This window comes from Phycodurus eques, chromosome 11 (genome assembly GCF_024500275.1).
Source record: "Phycodurus eques isolate BA_2022a chromosome 11, UOR_Pequ_1.1, whole genome shotgun sequence".
In the NCBI taxonomy this organism is placed as follows: Eukaryota; Metazoa; Chordata; class Actinopteri; order Syngnathiformes; family Syngnathidae; genus Phycodurus; species Phycodurus eques.
The window spans coordinates 21,081,745-21,102,850 of record NC_084535.1 but is presented as its reverse complement, the minus strand read 5'-3'; the positions used below and the strand labels follow the sequence as shown (position 1 = coordinate 21,102,850).

Genomic DNA, 21,106 nt, shown 5'->3' with positions numbered 1-21,106 from the left:
CTTGTGGGACTTTGTTTAGTTTGCGTTTTCCATGTTCCTTGTTTGTCTTTTTTGGGAAATTGAAATATCATTTTTCGAGACTCCTGCCTTGCTTCCCTGCACTTGGGTCCTCCACGTTTCTGCCTTCCCTTCCTTGCCTTCAAAAGCCCTAATCGTGACAATTGACATCTAAATTTGTTAACTCAGGACAGAGAACCTTGTGTTTGAAGCCACCACTTTTCAAGTGAGCAAAGGTATTGGAACACACATCCATCCATCCATATTCAACACCGCTTATCCTGGTTAGGGTCGCGGGGCGCCGGAGCCTATCCCAGCTGACTTCGGGCGAAAGGCGGACTACACCCTGAACTGGTCGCCAGTCAATCGCAGGGTACATACAGACACGGACAACCATGCATACGATACCTGAGTGGGAACTGAACCCACGCTGCCCGCACCAAAGTCAGGCGAGTGTACCGCTACAACATCAGTGACTTGGAACAGACATTATCAAATCAATTTAAAGTGAATAACTTCATATTTGGTGGCAACCCTTACTTGCATCAAGCATGTGACCTATTGACTTCACCAAACTGTTGCATTCTTCATTTGAAATGCTTTTCCAGGCCTTTACTGCAGCCTCTTTCAGTTCTTGTTTGTTTTGGGGGTTTCTCCCTCCAGTCTCCTCTTCAGGAGGTAATATGCCTGCTCTATTGGGTTAAGGTCCGGTGATTGACTTGGCCAGTCTAAGACCTTCCACTTTTTCCCGCTGATGAAGTCCTTTGTTGTGTTGGCAGTGTGTTTTAGGTCATTGTCCTGTTCCATGATGAAGCTTCTTCCGATTAGGTTGGATGCATTTTTTTCTAAATTGCCAAACAAAATGGTTTTGTAGACTTCAGAATTCATTCTGCTGCTTCCATCATGAGTTACATCATCAATAAAGACAAGTGAGGTTGTTCCATAGGTGTCCAGCCATGCAAGCCAAGCCATGACATTACCTCCACCATGCTTCACAGATGACCTTGTGTGTTTTGGATCATTAGCAGACCCTTTCCTTCGCCATACTTTGGCCTTTCCATCACTTTGGTAGAGGTTATTCTTGGTCTCATCAATCCAGAAAACTTTGTTCCAAAACTGTTGTGGCTCATCTCTGTACTTCTTTGCATAATCCAATCTGACCTTCTGATTGTTTTTGCTGATGAGTGGTTTGCATTTTGTGGTATGGCCTGTATATTTCTTCTCTGGAAGTCTTCTTCGAACAGTGCATTGTGATATCGTCACCCCTGCACTGTGGAGGCTGGCAAACCATTTTTGCCTGGCAATTTAAAGAAAAATGCATCCAAACTAATCGGGAGAAGCTTCATCATGCATCAAGACAATGACCCAAACCACACTGCCAACACAAAAAAGGACTTCATCAGGGGGAAAATGTGGAAGGTCTTAGACTGGCCAAGTCAATCACTGGACCTTCACCCAATACAGCAGGCATATTACCTCCTGAAGAGGGGACTGGAGGGAGAAACCTCCAGAAACAAACAAGAAATGGAAGAGGCTGCAGTATAGACCTGGAAAAGCATTTCAAATGAAGAATGCAAATGTCTGGTGAAGTTAATGGGTAGCCGGGTTGATGCAGTTATTGCAAGGGTTATGCCACCAAATATTAAATGTTATTCATCCATCCATCCATTTTCTGAGCCGCTTCTCCTCACTAGGGTCGCGGGCGTGCTGGAGCCTATCACAGCTGTCATCGGGCAGGAGGCGGGGTACACCCTGAACTGGTTGCCAGCCAATCACAGGGCACATACAAACAAACAACCATTCGCACTCACAGTCACACCTACGGGCAATTTAGAGTCTCTAATTGATGCATGGTTTTTTTTGGGATGTGGGAGGAAACCGGACTGCCCGGAGAAAACCCAAGCAGGCATGGGGAGAACATGCAAACTCCACACAGACGGGGCCGGGGAGTTCAAACTGATAAACTTTATTTTTTATTTTTTTTTTTTTTTAGCAAATAATCATGAACTTAGAATTTTATGGCTGCAACATGTTCCAAAAAAGCTGGGACAGATCGTAAATAAGACTGAGAAAGTTTAGGAATGCTCATCAAAACACCTGTTTGGAACATCCCACAGGTGAACAGGCTAATTGGGAACAAGTGGGTGCCATGATTGGGTATAAAAGGAGCTTCCCTGAATTGCTCAGTCATTCACAAGCAAAGATGGGGCGAGGTTCACCTCTTTATGAACAAGTGCGTGAGAAACTAGTCGAACGGTATAAGTCCAATGTTCCTCAACGTACAATTGCAAGGAATTTAGAGATTTCATCATCTACGGTCCATAATATCATCAAAGGTTTCAGAGAATCTGGAGAAATCACTACATGTAAGCCAACATTGACCAATGTCAGTAAATACAGTTCGGTGCTACATCCGTAAGTGATACTTCAAACTCTACTATGCGAAGCAAAAGCCTTTTATCAACAACACCCAGAAACGCCGCCGGCTTTTCTGGGCCCGAGCTCATCTAAGATGGACTGATGCAAAGTGGAAAAGTGTTCTGTGGTGCGACGAGTCCGCGTTTCAAATTGTTTTTGGAAATTGTGGACGTCGTGTCCCCCGGGCCAAAGAGGGAAAGAACCATCCGTACTGTTATGGACGCAAAGTTCAAAAGCCAGCATCTGTGATGGTATCGGGCTGTGTTAGTGCCAATGGCATGGGTAACTTACACATCTGTGAAGGCACCATTAATGCTGAAAGATACATACAGGTTTTGGAGAAACATATGCTGCCATCCAAGCAACGTCTTTTTCATGGATGCCCCTGCTTATTTCAGCAAGACGATGCCAAACCACATTCTGCACGTGTTACAACAGCGTGGCTTCGTAGTAAAAGAGTGCGGGTACTCAACTGGCCTGCCTGGAGTCCAGACTAGTCTCCCATTGAAAACGTATGGCGCATTATGAAGCGTAAAATACGACAATGGAGACCCTGGACTGTTGAACAGCTGAAGCTATACAGCGAGCAAGAATGGGAAAGAATTCCACCTCCAAAGCGTCAACAATTCGTGTCCTCAGTTCCCAAACGCTTCCCATGGGCTCACCACCTGTGGGAGGGGCCATAGGGGGTCGGGTGCAGTGCGAGCTGGGCGGTGGCCGAAGCCGGGGACCTTGGCGATCACTGCAGAAGCTGGCTCTAGGGACGTGGAATGTTACCACTCTGACAGGGAAGGAGCCCGAGCTAGTGTGTGAGGTCGAGAAGTTCCGACTAGATATAGTCGGACTCGCCTCCATGCACAGCCTGGGCTCTGGTACCAGTCCTCTCGAGAAGGGTTGGACTCTCTTCCACTCTGGAGTTGCCCACGGTGAGAGGCGCCGAGCAGGCGTTGGTATACTTATTGCGCCCCGGCTCAGCGCCTGTACGTTGGGGTTCACCCCGGTGGACGAGAGGGTAGCCTCCCTCCGCCTTCGGTTGGGGGGACGGATCCTGACCGTTGTTTGTGCCTATGCACCAAACACCAGTTGAGAGTACCCACCCTTTTCGGAGTCCTTGGAGGGGGTGCTGGAGAGCGCTCCCGCTGGGGACTCCCATTGTTCTGCTGGGGGACTTCAATGCTCACGTGGGCAATGACCGTGAGACCTGGAAGGGCATGATTGGGAGGAACGGCCCCCCCGATCAGAACCCGAGCGGTGTTCTGTTATTGGACTTCTGTGCTCGTCACGAATTGTCCATAACGAACACCATGTTCAAGCATAAGGGTGTCCACACGTGCACTTGGCACCAGGACACCCTAGGCTGCAGTTCGATGATAGACTTTGTGGTCGTGTCATCGGACTTGCGGCCGCATGTCTTGGACACTCGGGTAAAGAGAGGGGCGGAGCTGTCAACTGATCACCACCTGGTGGTGAGTTGGCTCCGATGGTGGGGGAAGATGCCGGTCCAACGTCGCAGGCCCAAACGTATTGTGAGGGTCTGCTGTGAACGACTGGCAGAATCCCCTGTCAGAAGGAGTTTCAACTCCCACCTCCGACAGAACTTTACTCATGTTTCGGGGAAGGCGGGGGACATAGAGTCCGAGTGGACCATGTTCCGCGCCTCCATTGCTGAGGCGGCCGACCGGAGCTGTGGCCGTAAGGTGGTCGGTGCCTGTCGTGGCGGCAATCCCCGAACCCGTTGATGGATACCAACGGTGAGGGATGCCGTCAAGCTGAAGAAGGAGTCCTATTGGGCCTTTTTGGCCTGTGAGACTCCTGAGGCAGCTGATGGGTACCGGCTGGCCAAGTTTAATGCAGCTTTGGTGGTCGCAGAAGCAAAAACTCGGGCATGGGAGGAGTTCGGTGAGGCCATGGAGAAAGACTTCCAGACGGCTTCGAGGAAATTCTGGTCCACCATCCGACGTCTCAGGAGGGGAAAGCAGTGCACCATCAACACTGTGTATAGTGGGGATGGGGCGCTGCTGACCTCGACTTGGGACGTTGTGAGCCGGTGGGGAGAATACTTCGAAGACCTCCTCAATTCCACCGACACGCCTTCCCATGAGGGAGCAGAGTCTGGGTTCTCTGAGGGTTGAGGTCTATCTCTGGGGTTGAGGTCACCGAGGTGGTTAAAAAGCTCCTCGGTGGCAAGGCCCCTGGGGTGGATGAGATTCGCCCGGAGTTCCTCAAGGCTCTGGATGTTGTAGGGCTGTCCTGGTTGACACGCCTCTGCAACATCGCGTGGACATCGGGGACTGTGCCTCTGGATTGGCAGACTGGGGTGGTGGTCCCCCTTTTTAAGAAGGGGGACCGGAGGGTGTGTTCCAACTACAGTGGGATCACACTCCTCAGCCTCCCTGGTAAGGTCTATTCAGGGGTGCTGGAGAGGAGGGTCCATCGGGAAGTTGAATCTCAGATTCAGAAGGAGCAGTGTGGTTTTCCGTCCTGGCCGTGGAACAGTGGACCAGCTCTACACCCATTGCAGGGTCCTCGAGGGTGCATGGGAGTTCGCCCAACCAGTCTACATGTGTTTTGTGGACTTGGAGAAGGCCTTCGACCGTGTCCCTCGGGGGGTCCTGTGGCGGGTGCTTCGGGAGTATGGGGTACCGAACCCCCTGATGCGGGCTGTTCAGTCCCTGTACGACCGGAGTCAGAGTTTGTTCCGCATATCCGGCAGTAAGTTGGACTCGGTCGATCTTCGTTCCTACCCTCACCTATGGTCACGAGCTGTGGGTCGTGACCGAAAGAACGAGATCCCGGATACAAGCGGCCGAAATGAGTTTCCTCCACAGGGTGTCCGGGAGATAGAGAGAGAGGGTGAGAAGCTCGGTCATCCGGGATGATCTCAGAGTTAGAGCCGTTGCTCCTTCACATAGAGAGGAGCCAGATGAGGTGGCTGGGGCATCTGATTCGGATGCCTCCCGGACGCCTCCCTGGTGAGGTGTTCCGGGCACGTCCCACCGGGAGGAGACCCTGGGGACGACCCAGGACACGCTGGAGAGACTACGTCCTTCGGCTGGCCTGGGAACGCCTCGGGATCCCCGTGGATGAAGTGGCTGGGGAAAGGAAAGTCTGGGCGTCCCTGCTGAAGCTACTGCCCCCACGACCCGACCTCGGATAAGCGGTAGAAGATGGATGGATGGAGTTCCCAAACGTTTATTGAATGTTGTTAAAAGAAAAGGTGATGTAACACAGTGGTAAACACGACCCTGTCCCAGCTTTTTTAGAACATGTTGCAGCCATAAAATTCCAAGTTAATGATTATTTGCTAAAAACAATCAAGTTTATCAGTTTGAACATTAAATATCTTGTCTTTGTCGTGTATTCAATTAAATATATGTTGAACATGATTTGCAAATCATTTTATTCTGTTTTTATTCATGTTTAACACAACGTTCCAACTTCGTTGGAATTGGGGTTGTAAATACCATGAAATAAAAGCTGGAATTCTGTACTTTTGTCTCATATTCATCTTTTGATCTTAAAGCCAAATGTCTTCAGTATACAACAAACACAAAGGAATTGACCTTGCCGTTCCAATACTTTTGGAGGGGACTGTATTACATAATGAGCAACGCATTTTGGCTGTTCTTCATTAGCTATAATATAGTCCATCTGATCTGTTTGGCTGTGCAATGCAGTCTGTGCCTACACAGCATTGAAACTTGCTATAGCGCCCCCTAGGAGACTGAGCGCTGGCCATGGTGCTGAATGCTGGTCGTGACTAAATGTTTTAAGCTCATCCCAAATGGATTTTTAAATGCATGTGGAAAAAAAACGTTTATCAATTTATGAGTGGTAGATTTTAAGGGGCACCACGGTGAACTAGTTGCTCGAACTCATGCCTCACAGTTGAGCGGTTCTTGTGCGGAGTTTGCATGTCCACTTGTTTCTCTGGGTACTCCATCTTCCTCCCACATTCTAAAAACATGCATGTTAGGTTATTTGAAAGTGTGAATGCGGTCGTTTGTCTATATGTGACCTGTGGTTGACTGCTGACCGGTTTAGGGTGTGCTCCGCCTCTCGGCCAAACGCTATGGCAACTTGTTGGATGGTGTATGTAATAAGAATTGAATACATCTTCACGGGTTAAGCATTATGCTTGGGATTGTTTTTTTAATTTATGCTTTCAACTAATGAGGACATATCTTCAAAATAACTTCACTTTCAAATGTTATACTAAAGGTTGTTTAATTTGTAATGCATACATGCTGCTGATTGCCAGGCATTAAGTGTCAGTCTTATGTGAACCCTGACAAAACTCCAAGCGAAGAGGGGAACCCACAGCTCCGGTTATCTCACGAGCTAGCTGGTCGCTTGTTCCTCGAAGATAACGATGCAGTGAGATATACTGTATTCCAGCCACCAGGAGCTTTACGGAGATACATTATCACGGCTCAAACATGTAGGAATGTGTAGGCCAGGGGTGTCAAACTCTTTTTTTGTTGTTGTCTCGGGCCGCATTGTAGTTATGATTTGCCTCAGAGGGCCGTTAGAACAGTGAAACCATATAAATGTTTAATCATCACCAACACATATTATAACCATTACACAACAAATTGAGGGATAGCTAGTTTTGAAATCAGAAGACAAGGATAATAGTTTGTTCAAGTATTGTTTAAGTTACTGTAGAAGAAGGGTTTGGTTAACAGAAAAATGCAATATCTCAACATTTTTGTTTATTATTATGACAATTTGGGTACATATTTTAGCAACAATCACGGAAGTTGACAAGCATGATTTGCTTTCGCGGACCACTTAAAATGATGGTGTCGGCAGATGTGAGAAACAAATTCTGAAGCCTCATTTTATATATTTGGCTTTTTTTTTTTTTTTTAAACCATTCAAATTTGACAGACTTAACAACACTATTCTCTGTGGTGTGTCAAATGTAATGCATTTTTCATTTTTACTTGACACAGATATTAAATGAACATAACAGACATGTTTGTGGAATGTGTGAGGAACACAGAGTACCTGGAGAAAACCCACGCAAGCGCAGGGAGAACATGCAAACTGTGACTGGAGGGAGCTGATTGGTAGACATGAAGGACAGGGCTAATGAGAACAAGTGGAAACGAAAACCTTACAAACAAAGATGAACACGGGACACAGGAAAACAAGACATAACGTGAAAACAAACCGAATATAATCTAAACGGCGAAAGCGCAGAGCGTGACACAAATGCGCAAATCGTCATGTATGTGAAAAACCTGGAAAAAAAATAAATAATAACAATAATAATTAGGCCCTAACACTATGTCGAACTTTGCTAAAGCTTTAGTTAATCATCTCAATAAACTACCTTAATATAAACATTTTACCTTTAATGTCACGCTGCTCAACCGTAATACAAATTGAAATAATAATAATAATAACAACAATAATCATCCAAAACACTACTGAAGGCTGTTTTGACTGTTAATTGCTCTTGGGCGCCCCCTACTGGTCTCAGGGCCCTAAGCAGATTCAGCTTATTCAGTACGGGCCTCATATTTGCTCTGCATGTGCCGTCTTGTCCATCCAGTTCTAAAAGAGGGACTGTAAAAAAAAAAAAAAAAAATCCCCAGAAGATATAACCCACGATTGCTCCTAAAATCATGAGCACATGCATTCATATATTTTTCTATGAAAAAAAAAAAAGCGTTTTCCACAGTTGTCATTGTTGCATTTATCCCACTTGCAGCATCTCGAGCAATACTCTGCCACTCTTGCATCATGAGGAGCGACCGGCGGGTATTGATAGTGCGCATGATCCCGGCAACGCGATTGGATCCGCGACCCCCCCCCCCCCCCCCCCAGCCCCCACCCCCCACCCCACCCACTGCTGTTGAGTTGTTGAGTACCGCGCTATCGGAGAGCACACACGAGGAACTTCCCCACGCTGCTGTGTCCAGAGAGAGGAGGAGGGGGGAGGGAGGGAAGATGGAGAAAAAGAGCGAAATCAACGGCTACGCCATGCCCGGCTCGGCAGAGCGGCTCCGGGAGAGAGGAGCCCCGAGAAGCACGCGGGAGAAGCTGATGGAGTTCCTTAGCCGCAACCTGCTGGTGATCATGACGGTCTCCGGGGTGGCGGTGGGGGTCGGGCTCGGAATGGGGGTCCGCAACATGCACCTGAGCAAGGCGCAGATGACCTACTTCGCCTTCCCGGGTGAGATGCTCCTGCGGATGCTGAAGATGATCATCCTGCCCCTGGTCGTGTGCAGCCTCGTGTCCGGCGCAGCCAGCTTGGACACCCGCTCCCTGGGCAAGCTGGGGGGCATCGCGGTCGCCTACTTCCTGGTGACCACCCTCATCGCCTCCGGGATCGGCGTATCCTTGGCGTTCATCGTCAAACCCGGCGTGGGTGCGGGAGCCCTCAACACCAACAGCCTGGGTCTGGAGCGCGTCAGCGCCAATAAGGAGACCACCGACTCATTTCTGGACCTGGCCAGGTACTGTGCTTGCGTGAAAACCACTTGATCGACATTCGTTGCAATTTGCACTGCACTGTACACTAGAAAGTTTTTGACTTTCTTTGCTTTGTGTCTCGCTGTAGACGTACAAGCGTATGGCTACGACAAAAAAAAAAAAAAGTTCAGCATCACGTAAATACGTTAAAAGCTTATACTTTTTTTATTTTATTTTTTTTACATTACAATGTGAAATTATCATGATATTTTAAGATATCACATTGTCACGTTCAAATAAGCTTAACGAGCAATCAGGCACGTGCACTTATAGACACCAAGTGGTGCTCAAGCACCTGCCCTTTTTTGGGCTGCAGACCACTTTTTTCCCCCCTTCATTCATCACAAGTTAAAAGAAATAAAAAAAAATCTGAAATCTTTTTTTGTTTTGTTTTTGTCCTGTCCGACTGTTAGGTCAAGCAGAATGGAGGATCTGTATTCCTTTTATGCCAGAACAGGTTTACTGTGTCACAGTGGAGTTTTTAAGCTTCCGCTGTGGTATTATAATTGAATTTAGAACAAAGTTTCTCGAAGGGAGAGAGAAACAACGAGAAAAGACAAAGCACTAATTGTAAAGAGGATGAGCGAAGTAAATCATTACATTATCTCCAACAATGAAACATTAAATATGATTGTTGCATGGGGCTGCAAGGACAGGATAAGATGGAACAGGACAAGGACAGGAGAAGCAAGCGTTCCAGTTTCTCACGTGATACCTTTAAAAAATGAATTCCCCACCCCGATCTAATATTCATCTGTATGTACTTGAATAAAATGCCAGAACGAATATGATTTCTGTCCATTAGAGAATTGCTCAAACAACTATTCTAATGAAGATTTACTGATAAACCTTTCTAGCCGATGGAAAGTAAAATATATATTGGATAAAGATTTACATCTTAACACAGGACAGCACTGATAGGTGGTGGTTCGCATGTCTGCCTCGTAGTTCTGAGGTTCTGGGTTCTCAACTCCTGTGCGGGGTTAGCATATTGCAGGGTTTTTTATTTTATTTTTTATTTTTCTTCTTTCGGTGTGAGATGCCAAAATGAGACCGTCAAGGAACTATTCCACAAACATGTTCAGAATGGTATTCAGCACATTCAAAAATTGTGGAATCGGTGTTTACATTCTCTTGTGTTTGGACTGAGACAAAGCTAAAAACCTGCTTAACCAGAAGATCAGCCATTTCTGTTGATTTGGGAATCAAGACGTAATGTTGTGCTACGGGGAGGAGCATTTGGGGCTGTGTGAGGGAAAAAACATTGCAATTTCCTTGAATTAATCCTTTTTTAATTGTTTAATTTTTTTGCCTTGGTCATGTGCTGGAAACAGAACCATATAATGATGGAAGTAGAATTTGCATTGAAAACTGCGAGACAGCTCAATAATATTCAAATCATTTCTCAGTGGCTTTACAGTGGATGTGAGATGTAAGACAACTGAAGGGTTGTCCAGATTTTATGTGCTGAATCCCTCAGACTTACTAACTGTGGGAATACATGTGGGAAAAAGTGATGCTTCTTTGCACAATGTCGTGTGACCTCCGGGGATAAAGTTACCCCACACACACTAATACGTGGAAAGGGCCCACAGCTTCCAGTAATCCTCTGTTTGTATTACTGATAACAATGAAAGTAGACTCAGTGTGGTGTCTGGGAGGGAGCTAAAAAAAAACAGATGGGGGGGGGGGGGGGAAGCCCAACGTGAACCATTTTAGAATTTGTGGCGCTCTGAGATACATTGAAATACATGAAGTAACCCCGGTGAAGTGACTTGCATAAAATACCTGGAGGTGGAAAGGTCACAAGCATGCAGATTTACAATTGAATAAGTGGCGTGAGAATAAAAAGCAAACCTTTTTATTCTCTCGGAGGAAAAGCAGTTTGGCCTCCATCAAGTACAAAAGGTTAAAGTTGTTGTTGTTTTTTTTTATCAACTTTTAAAAAATACTAATAATATTTTTTTGCATGAAGCCCACAAAGTAGCTAAGTACTAGTAAAGTCTGGTACTTTTTTAAAATCTTACTAAATTTTTAGGCAAACAATCCAACATCATGCCAAAAAAATAATAAAAAATAATAATAATAATTCCCTTGTGTTTCTGCGCTTAGTGTAGTTGAGATGGCCAACATAGCACACCACACACATATTGTCAAAAGCGCCACTGACAATTGCCAGTCTCCTTTCCTCAAACCATAAGTCTGTGTTATTACCAACAATGACCACTGAGAGGCAGCACCTTGTCACATGGCATCTAGACTGACAGAATAGAAAGAAGAAAAGTAGTCGGAGTACAAGAAGAAGAAATGGAAGAAGCTAGGCTAACCGCGAGCTTATCTGGTAGACTAACAACAATACGGTGACATGTTTTGGTCAGTGACTCGGCTGACACGTTATTGCAGACACTCAACACAACCCGTTGCTACTCCATTTACGAAGGGAAAAAAAAAAATCAATCAACCCGCACAGGGCAGGATAAACTTTTGGGGCCTCTGATAATTGGGTCACTCTGACTAAACCAATAGTCCTCTGTGGTTGAAGCCAAGTAGTGTACTGTAGTTTGACTATTTATTGAAGAAATAATTGATAAATAATCAATTATACACCCATCAGGGATATCCAACCATCATTTTCTAATCTATTATGGCCATGACTAGAAAAAAAAAAAAAAAGGTCCAAAACAAGAAAGTTTGTATCAGTTTTTAATTTGAATTTTGTCATTCATGCCCAAATAAACAGACAGATAAACATAGTGCCGCTGTTACTTTTCTACACATTTAATATTTTTGGGGTGGAAAAATTTACTTTCTCTTTTGGCTGTTTGAATCATAAAACTGCATCTGTTTCCCCAACCAGAATTTAAAATGTCACGGTTCTGTCATCGTATGTAATCCTCCATTATCCTCCATTATAGGTGGCCCGCTACATGGAGGAACAAACATAAATGTAGTATCATTTTTAAACATTTATTAACAGCTTAACACTGTTTAGTGTAACACACTAATGAGTGACTTTCTAGTTCTCCATTTGTTTGAACTGCCTTCGTGCTGTGGGTAAAATGCTACATTTATATTGAATAGTTTGTTGTTTAAAATCCCGATCTGTTTCTCAAATAACAAGCTCAAGTAACGTGTAAACCTTTTAGTGATACATTGTCTTTGTTAACATGTAGCACCAGAACAGTGCCAGAAAAATTGCTTTGTCAGGGAATATGAGGAGCAGTGGACATGAACCATCCCTGTAAAAGAGCCAATGAGTAAATAAAACTTTCAATGGATGAGTTAAAAACAATTAGATTGTGGAAGGCTCTTTCAATGTTGAGTTAGTTGAGTTTGCATCAAAGCTGACATTTTTTGTAAGGCTAATTTCTTTATCTTTTACAGGAACTTATTCCCGTCGAATTTGGTGGCTGCCGCTTTCCGCTCTGTGAGTGCCGCGCTTTCGTGCACGGGTCACCCGTTTTTCACTAGCACCTGTCTCATGTATGGATTATTCAGCAGAATTGATTCCTCTGACACCATCGATACTACTTCATGTTCATTTAAAGTTGCTGTAAATCCTTACTGGTGTGCTCGGTCTCACAATGACTCTTAATGAGGACTCCTTGGCTTGTCCCCACCAGCCGTTTCCATGGCAAAATCATTCCATTCGAGCCAGCCTAGCAACCCACCTCGCCTCATTGCTTTTGAACGCGGCCCACTTCCTAGAATTATTATGTCTGCTCTATTCGACTATAAAATAGAAATAAGATATGGTCTGTATTTTAGCTAAAGGGATGGAAGATTGGGTGCAAGATGGAGCACCCATCAAATGAACGCATACACGCATATCAGCGCATAAAGTCCCGCAAACAAACCGGCGATAACTGGGGAGAGTTGAATGAGTTTCAAAGTGCAGCCAGGTCAGTGAGTGCAATTCCTTCCACACCGTCCACATCTCAATGCACATCCAATTGTGGATTAAACCAAGCAAGCAGAGAGGCACAGCAATAACATGCAGATAGTATTATTATAGTCTTTCTTTGCTCTATCAACACACAACTAATATGCTGTAAAACGCCCGCGACCCTAGTGAGGATAAGCGGTACGGAAAATGAATGGATGTATGATCGTTTTTGTGTTTGGTAACGAACGTAATTACAAGTATTGAACACAGAAACTTTCCGATTCCTGCGGTTACACAACATGAAAGCCAAGGTGTCTTGTCCACTGACATTTGTCATTCCTAAAGTACACAACAACAGAACAACAACATTTTTTGAAACCGTTATTTTAAAGGTAAAGGTTTCTTTACGTACAGCGTAAAAAAACATTCGGTTTGCTGTATACAGTACATGATTTAAACATTACCAGAATGAAAAGGTAGAAACATTACACTTCAGTCAATAACCAAACATAGTTTTGGCAAGTTCATATAATATCAAGCCATTAAGTAATCATGTTAATGACTAAATTTCTTGACTAGAATAATAAAAAAAAATATATATATATATATATGACAGCAAGTTTTCTTCCTCTTTGTGACGCAGTATTCCACCGACTACAAGATAGTTGCTTCAGGCAATGACACCAATGGGACCACCCTCTATCAAAAGGTAATAAGACCCTTGACCGCCACACTTTCTTACACTTACATGCACACACTTACAGGCATTTGCAAGTAGTAAGATTAAAAAGTGAATGCGTGAAGCCCTGTTTGCTTTGACTCTGTGTGTGTGCGCATGTGTGTGTGTGTGTGTGTGTGTATGTGTGTTCATGTGTATGCCCATATATTGGTGATATGTATAAACCCCTGCTGTAGAATGGGTTGTTATATGACTAGAAAAGTCAAATAGTAACTTGAGGGAGTGGTAGCCATTTTTTTAAAATAAAAGCCGGTGGAGGTGCTACGGGTCAAATTTTCTCCTTTCTGTGCGGCCCACAAGTGGCGGTGGGGATTGCTGCTTTTAAGGCTTATACAGTGAAGCCTCTCTATTTGTGGGAGATCGGCACTGAGCAAATGACGAGTCTCTTAAAACGGGCTCGTAATTGCCTATAAATGCCACATACTGGTGTCAAAGCACTTCAAATTGTGCTGCATAAATTGATAGTTAAGTAATGTGTAGTTAATTCATAGATCGAGAGTAAAATCCGTTCATTCTACTTCCGAGCTATCAAACAAAAGAATAATTTTCTACATCACAATTTAAATGGTGGTTCTGCATTCGCTGATTGACCATTACCACTTATTTGCTGTATTTTTTCCTGATCCCCTGCTTATTCATGTTTTTTTTAATTGTTTTTTTTTGTTTACCCGATCTCCTGCTTATTTTTTTTTCCTAAAAGCTTATTTTTTTTTGGGTGACAGTTATAATAAATGTCAACAGTGTTAAAGAACACACACACACACACACACACACACACACACACACACACACACACACCGGTCCATTTGGATTGCTTTATTAATAATTTGGTCTGTGACAACAGAGACAAAGAATAATCAGCGACGCATCAACACCATGCATCTACAATGTGCACAATCATGAACACATGTTACATAAACGACTGTATTCAGTAGTTAAATAAACATAATCTTTCACATGACTCATCAACAGTATTGGACTGAAAACTATAGTGGAGGCTGTTCCACGCTAGATTTATTGCCCATACTGAAGAATGGAAAAAGAAGAAGAAAAAAAAAGATGATCTTTTGCATAATTTAATGCCGTGTAAGAGATACAAGTACAGTAACTGTTTTCAACTGTATAAAACTTAACAATAAAAACAAACAATGAGTCCCCATCCATCCATTCTTTGTTTTTATGTGCACATGTGTACAACGAGTTTACAGTATCACATCATTTAACAAAAAAAAAAAATAATAATTATTAGATAAACCTGTTATTTTGATATGGTTGACTTGACTTTCTATAACCACTGTATGCGCATAGTTTAGGGTGAGACAGATTTTCAATTTTTAGCTTTTAACTAATTGCAATTCAGAATCACAGCTCACCTCTCCATAATCTCCCCACGTTGTCTCTTTAGGTGCCCTTTGGGACAGAAAATGATGGCATGAACATCCTTGGTTTAGTGTTATTCGCGATGGTCTTCGGTGTGGCACTGAGGAAGCTTGGCGACGAGGGCGAGGAGCTTATCCGATTCTTCAACGCTTTCAATGAGGCAACCATGGTGCTGGTGTCCTGGATCATGTGGTGAGTGCTTACACAAGAGGCTTTGAACGAACCTAAGTGGTGGTATTTTAAAAACAAATTTTGTTACATAAACTCAAAGGTGCTGTATAGAGAAATTAAGACCTCTGTCAAGATATTTTCAGAAACTGAACCCATCCTCCACTATCTTCCCAGGTATATCCCTTTTGGCATTGTGTTCCTGGTGGGCAGTAAGATTGTGGAGATGGAGGATGTGGTTCTACTGGTCACAAGTCTGGGAAAATACATATTTGCTTCCATCCTGGGGCACATTATCCACGGGGGCATCGTCCTGCCACTCATCTACTTCGGCTTCACGCGCAAGAACCCCTTCAGTTTCCTGTCAGGCCTCATTACGCCCTTCACGACTGCCTTCGCCACCTGCTCCAGGTATAGCTCTATTTTCTTGTAGCACTAAAATCCTCAGTGGAAGGAAAATGCTCTACTTCTAGCTGTCTGAATAGCTGTCTTTTTCAAAGTCTGGGGAGTTGCAGCTGCTTGAGAATTATAAAATGATATATTGTAGGTCTTTTTTATCGAAACTGACTTCAGCTGAATTCAAGGCAAAATCATTCAATAATTAGTTCCTGTTTCTGTGTGTTCATGTGACCCAAAAGGGCAACCTTTTCATAGCCTATGAATTCTGTCCATTTTATTGATGATAAAAAAAAAAAAAAAAAATCACCATTGAGGTTTTTATACTTGATGCAAAATCTCTCACAGCTCAGCGACTCTTCCCTCCATGATAAAGTGCGTGGAGGAGAACAACGGCGTGGACAAGCGCATCAGCCGCTTCATTCTCCCCATTGGTGCCACAGTGAACATGGACGGGGCGGCCATATTCCAGTGCATAGCTGCTGTCTTCATCGCTCAGCTCAACAACCACAATCTTAACGCCGGGCAGATCTTCACTATATTGTGAGTGCACTGCACAAAGTTCAAAATGTCGTGCTAGCGATAGCCTGAATTAATAACATTTTCTTAATTATCCTCACATTATCTGCCACAAGCAATTACCCTAGCAAGTTGAAGGACGGTTATATTGAATGAAATTATGCATCGATTCAGCAGCAGGGTATAAAGCCAGAGATGCGCGTTAAACGTGCACCAGGTTACTGGCATGTATTGCGGTCAGAGCAAAAGAAATAAAAAAAAAAAAAAAAAACTTTTGGATATCCATGATGTAGAGACCCAGTAAAATAAAAACACGTCTTAAAAAAATAGTTTTACCCCTCCCACAACAATCTGCCATATAGCGGCGGCGTGAAGATTGAACCCTGATATAGCGGGTGCACACTTTACTGTAGAAACATTCTCTCTTCCTCTATGAATTATGGTAGGGATTTTTGTTTCTAGGGTGACAGCCACGGCCTCCAGCGTCGGGGCTGCAGGAATCCCAGCTGGCGGCATCATCACCATTGCCATCATCCTGGAGGCCATCGGGCTGCCGACCAATGATCTGTCTCTCATGCTGGCTGTTGACTGGATTGTGTGAGTAAAGTTGGTGAACTCACATCGACTTCGGCATGGTAATCCAAACTAAGAGGATGGTTTTGAACGGAAGGTGGATAAAACACGGCCACTTTGGCCATTTGCGTACATGATAACAGGGTTTTTGGAGTCTTAAAGCGGATCTACAGTATGATCTGAATCGTTTGTGTACAAATGGGTCTCTGGAGTACACCCACACTGAGTTTCTCTCTCTCTCAGTAAAAATGATTGATTGTCTCAAGGGGCGCGTGCTTTTTTCCACACCAGGCTTTGCTCGAAGATGCTTGCTTGCCTGTTCAATCCTATAACTCTACCATTATGACATAATAATCCATACTGGCCAGCAGTATATGAGGCAGGGTGTCCAGTAGGTCACTTACATGATGAGTTCTCGCAAATGGGCTAATTTCAGCAAGGCATGAAATAGGGTATGTAATATGTACTATAATTCTTAATCCTTGGGGTATTTTTGACGAAGGCATGTCACAGACATTTAAATGCATTATGTCTCCTTTAACGCACGCACATTTGAAAATGGGTCTCATTGTGAGTGTAACGTGTAAATGCTGAAAATGTTTAAAAACACTGAGGGTGCGTGTATGTGTGGTTAAGTGTTCAGCATTAATATATGGATATCGCAACAAAAACAACAATAGTGGACGAGAGCTTTTTGCTTCACAGCACAGTGCACGTTACACTATTAAACGTCTTTGTTTACATATCACAGATTTACAGCTGAAAGGTAAACAAAAGACACTTCGAAAGACATTATTGTTTGTTTGTAGTGACATTTGAAGAGACACATCTCAAATTATAGCTGTTAGACAAAATTGTTGACACTATGTTTTTTCACCTCCCTTAAGGTCCATGAGAACTGGAATTGTTTTGACATGATTGAAGTCCAAATGCAAAACCTTTCAAACACAGAGGTGTAAAACATTTCCATTAGAAGAAGCTGCAGGACAGGAGATAAACTGGAACCTCAGCTCAGTGTGGTGTAACAGCAGGTTAAATTGTATGAAATGGATACTGGTGGCACGCTGGGTTACTGGTTAGCACATCTGCCTCACAGTTCTGAGGACCCGGGTTCAAATCCGGCCTTGCCTGTGTGGAGTTTGCATGTTCTCCCCAAGTCTGTGTAGATGTTACTCCGGTTTCCTCCCACATCCCCAAAACATGCATGCTAGGTTAATTGGAGACTCTAAATTGACCGTAGGCGTAAACGTGAGTGCGAACGGTTGTTTCCATGTGCCCTGCGATTGGCTAGCGACCAGTTCAGGGTGTACCTCGCCTATCGCCCGAAGATAGCCCAGCACGCCCGTGACCCTAGTGAGAATAAGCGGTAAAGAAAATGGATGGAAATGGATACTTTTATTGTGTCACCCAATGCGGTGAGAAATGCTGTTGAAAAACATAGTCCTGTTTTGAGAAGATAATGTTTACTTTGTATCATTTCTGTGCAGGGATCGCACAACCACCATTGTCAATGTGGAAGGTGATGCTCTGGGTGCTGGAATCCTGCATCACATCAACCAGCAGATGAAAAAGCAGCAACAGCAGCAGCAGCAGGAGGAGGGGGAGATGGAGGAGGGAGAGGAGCTTTCTGAGGTGCGGGTGGAGACGGTGGCCAACATCCGGGCGCAGGAGGAGACCTCGCCTCTTGTTATGCACAAAACCAAAGCTTCAGAAGCCGTACCGGAAGCCATCGAGTCAGTCCTGTGAACTCATGCAAGTTATTTTTTGTATTCCTTGTCAGACCTGTTGACCTTTGTACACTGTTGATCTCGCTGCTGTTGGAACACTCATCTGAGTCAGTGAAGAAGATAAGGACACGAGTTGGCTAATGTTCACCAAGTTCTAAAAAGTTTGGTTTTCACCATTATAATTCATGTCCAGTCTATAGTATTGACAGATGTGTGCCAATTTACATATAAACATTCCAATCAATGTGATACTAATGTTTCTTAGTTCCTGACGTACATTTCTTTATTTTATTTAGACCAATGCTATCTACAGACCTCAAATAAGAACTTGACAGGCATATGTCATGTGCCATATTATAATTATACCAGGGTACATTTTTGAGACAGGTACTTTTAACATATGTAAAGAAAAAGGTCTCAAAACACAGTCTATGTCACAATCAAATGTGAACATAAACACCATGAGTGAGGAGGTTTTGCTGTTTGTGCTACACACAGATGTTAACATTTGTTTTTCTGACCAACATGTCAAACATTAACCCTTGGAATGAAGGCGTCTGGCCAGTTTCTCCACACTAACTACTCACCTAGTGCCACATTGTCACATTTAGGGAAGCGGAATATGTAAGTATTTTAAATTAACCAAATCCCTAATACCAATACTACAGTGACCACAATAACAAATAATTTGATTACGTATTTATGTTAGTTTTCCTTCCTCGACATTTCATTGCCATCTAAAGGCAGTTATTGTTCAGGTTGTTCTGAAATAATGTAGTGCACAATTTTCTACAAACTGAAAGGTGATTGCCACATTTTTTTTTTTTTTTTTTTTTAGCTGGCACAAAGCAAATCAAGCAACCTTTGTCAGCTACTGCATTCACTGTAGATAGTCTTTTGTTAGCTTTCTACTCTGTTTGTGACTTATATACAACTTCTAAAAGAAAGAGAAAATAAATATCGTAAAAACAGCAACAGAAGACAGTTCTATTACGCATGAATGTTTTTATTTATAGGATACTGTGAAAGGCTCGTGTATCGGCTATGGATTTGAAGTACTGTAAGCGCCTTGTTTGTTGAGCCTGCTCTCTGAATACAGAAGCAGACGATTGTACGAGAAATATTATTGGGTCACTTTGAAAGTTAAAAAAAAAAAACTATTTTATGTACTCTAAATGCCTGATTGCTCTAAAATCATAGTGTTTCATTGCTAAATATAGTATTTTCAGATAGGCACGATGAGGCTCCTGTTATTTTATTTTATTTTTATACATGCAAAATAGTACATTCTGAACGTTATATGGTGCTTAACGTTTTGCATAATTTATTTCTAACTTCCCGTAAAGTCATGCTGGAGAGAGCCCCACTTTTTTATATAGATTATGAACTAAATATTCAGCAAATTAACATAGAATATTGTTCCAATTTTTTATTTATTTTTTTAAAATCCAACAACAGACATGACGACACTAAAGTGATGTTTAGACTGTCGACCCACAATAATCTCTTGCTGCCCTGTGGTGGTAACCAACGGTACTATTCCCTTGAGGACAGTTTGTCAAGTAGTTTTGCTGAAGTTACTACACGTGATACTGTTCCCATTGATTTAATTAGCATTTTCATTCATGGGCAACATTTGGTGTGAACGAGGACTCTCATTTTGCTGCCACCGTAAAGGTGCTCAATGTGATGTCTTTAGGTGTTGAGTCATGTGTTTAAACTGTTTTAAGCAGATTGTGAATTCGTATGCTGTGAAACGTGCACAATCATTTCACTTGACTATTCTATCGCAACCACTTCTGTCTTATCAATTTTGTATTGTCTATCTTTTTTTAATATAGCTGATGTGACACGCGTACTTATGACTCGTTATATGTACTATGATCTACAGTACGGTACTTTCTAAAAATGAAATTCTGTGCTCGTGTACCTCTGCTGTTAGAAACTACCTTTACTTGTGTTTAAATGAAAAGTTTCATTATTTCCTTGCCTGTACTACAGCACGTTGTGCAGCTGTGTTTTAGCATGTGATTCATTCTGCTGTTTGTCACTGTTATAAAGAAGTAAAGTTACATTTGACTGTAACCCAATTCGGAGGCCCAACTGGTTGTTTCTTCCTCGTTATCACTCAATTTACTGCTTGTCTTCGTTGAGCATGAGCCCATTCCAGCTGACTTTGGGTGAGAGGCAATGTTGTACACCCTAGACCGGTTGTCAGTTAGTTGCAGGGCACATCGACAAACATTCAGTTCAGAGTCTTTCGTTAACCTAAAATGGATGATTTTTGGAATGGGATAAACATGCAAACGCTGCGATTCCAACCCCAACTGTACGAGGCAGACCGCTGTGCTGCCAAATGGGTGGAATAGATCGTGCAATGATTTCCAGTGTTTTCTACAGCAATTTTGAAACTTCTATGTAAGCAATTCCCTCTAAAATGGATTGACTGCTGAAAAATGTTGCGTCTGACAACAAACAAAATCAGTGTTTTATATCACAGCATCCCCATCTTATACCATTCAAAAATGCACCCTACTGGGGTTGCTAGTTTCAGAGAGATGACTTCAAAGCAATTTATTGACTGCACGGCAAATGCTAAATATATATATATATTTTTAAAAACATGAAACAACCAATACATTTTCTGGTGAAATTAGAAGTGGTATTTAAACAGTCGTCTTCAACAAGCAGTTCCCCTTTTGACATCGTGAGACCAAGACGACGCCTAACAATTCATCAACAGTACCTTGCCATTGCGAGTCTTGATGTTCCCAGAGGGAAGTTGTGAAGTTTGCATTTCAACTTTGTCAGAGAAAC

The 21,106-nt window shown here is 43.2% G+C and overlaps 1 protein-coding gene across 2 annotated transcripts; it reads left to right on the top strand.

Moving 5' to 3' along the window:
- The first annotated feature begins 8,370 nt into the window (after positions 1 to 8,370).
- On the top strand, positions 8,371 to 20,334 carry slc1a4 (solute carrier family 1 member 4). Of its 2 annotated transcripts, none has more exons than XM_061690713.1 (8): positions 8,371 to 8,885; positions 12,286 to 12,328; positions 13,431 to 13,496; positions 14,932 to 15,098; positions 15,252 to 15,485; positions 15,819 to 16,013; positions 16,452 to 16,586; positions 18,050 to 20,334. In XM_061690713.1, the coding sequence occupies exons 1-8, from the start codon at positions 8,377 to 8,379 to the stop codon at positions 18,306 to 18,308; spliced, it is 1,608 nt and encodes a 535-aa protein (XP_061546697.1). In that variant the 5' UTR covers positions 8,371 to 8,376; the 3' UTR covers positions 18,309 to 20,334. The 2 variants fall into 2 exon arrangements, with proteins under 2 accessions (XP_061546697.1, XP_061546698.1); XM_061690714.1 differs by lacking the exon at positions 8,371 to 8,885 and adding an exon at positions 11,172 to 11,274.
- Positions 20,335 to 21,106: the final 772 nt, after the last annotated feature.

Bases quoted from the DNA above. Each gene is read 5' to 3' on its own strand.
- slc1a4 (XM_061690713.1), top strand. From the start codon at position 8,377: ATGGAGAAAAAGAGCGAAATCAACGGCTACGCCATGCCCGGCTCGGCA. The intron at 13,497-14,931 runs GTAATAAGACCC...TTGTCTCTTTAG, and splicing joins GGACCACCCTCTATCAAAAG to GTGCCCTTTGGGACAGAAAA. The intron at 15,099-15,251 runs GTGAGTGCTTAC...CTATCTTCCCAG, and splicing joins CTGGTGTCCTGGATCATGTG to GTATATCCCTTTTGGCATTG.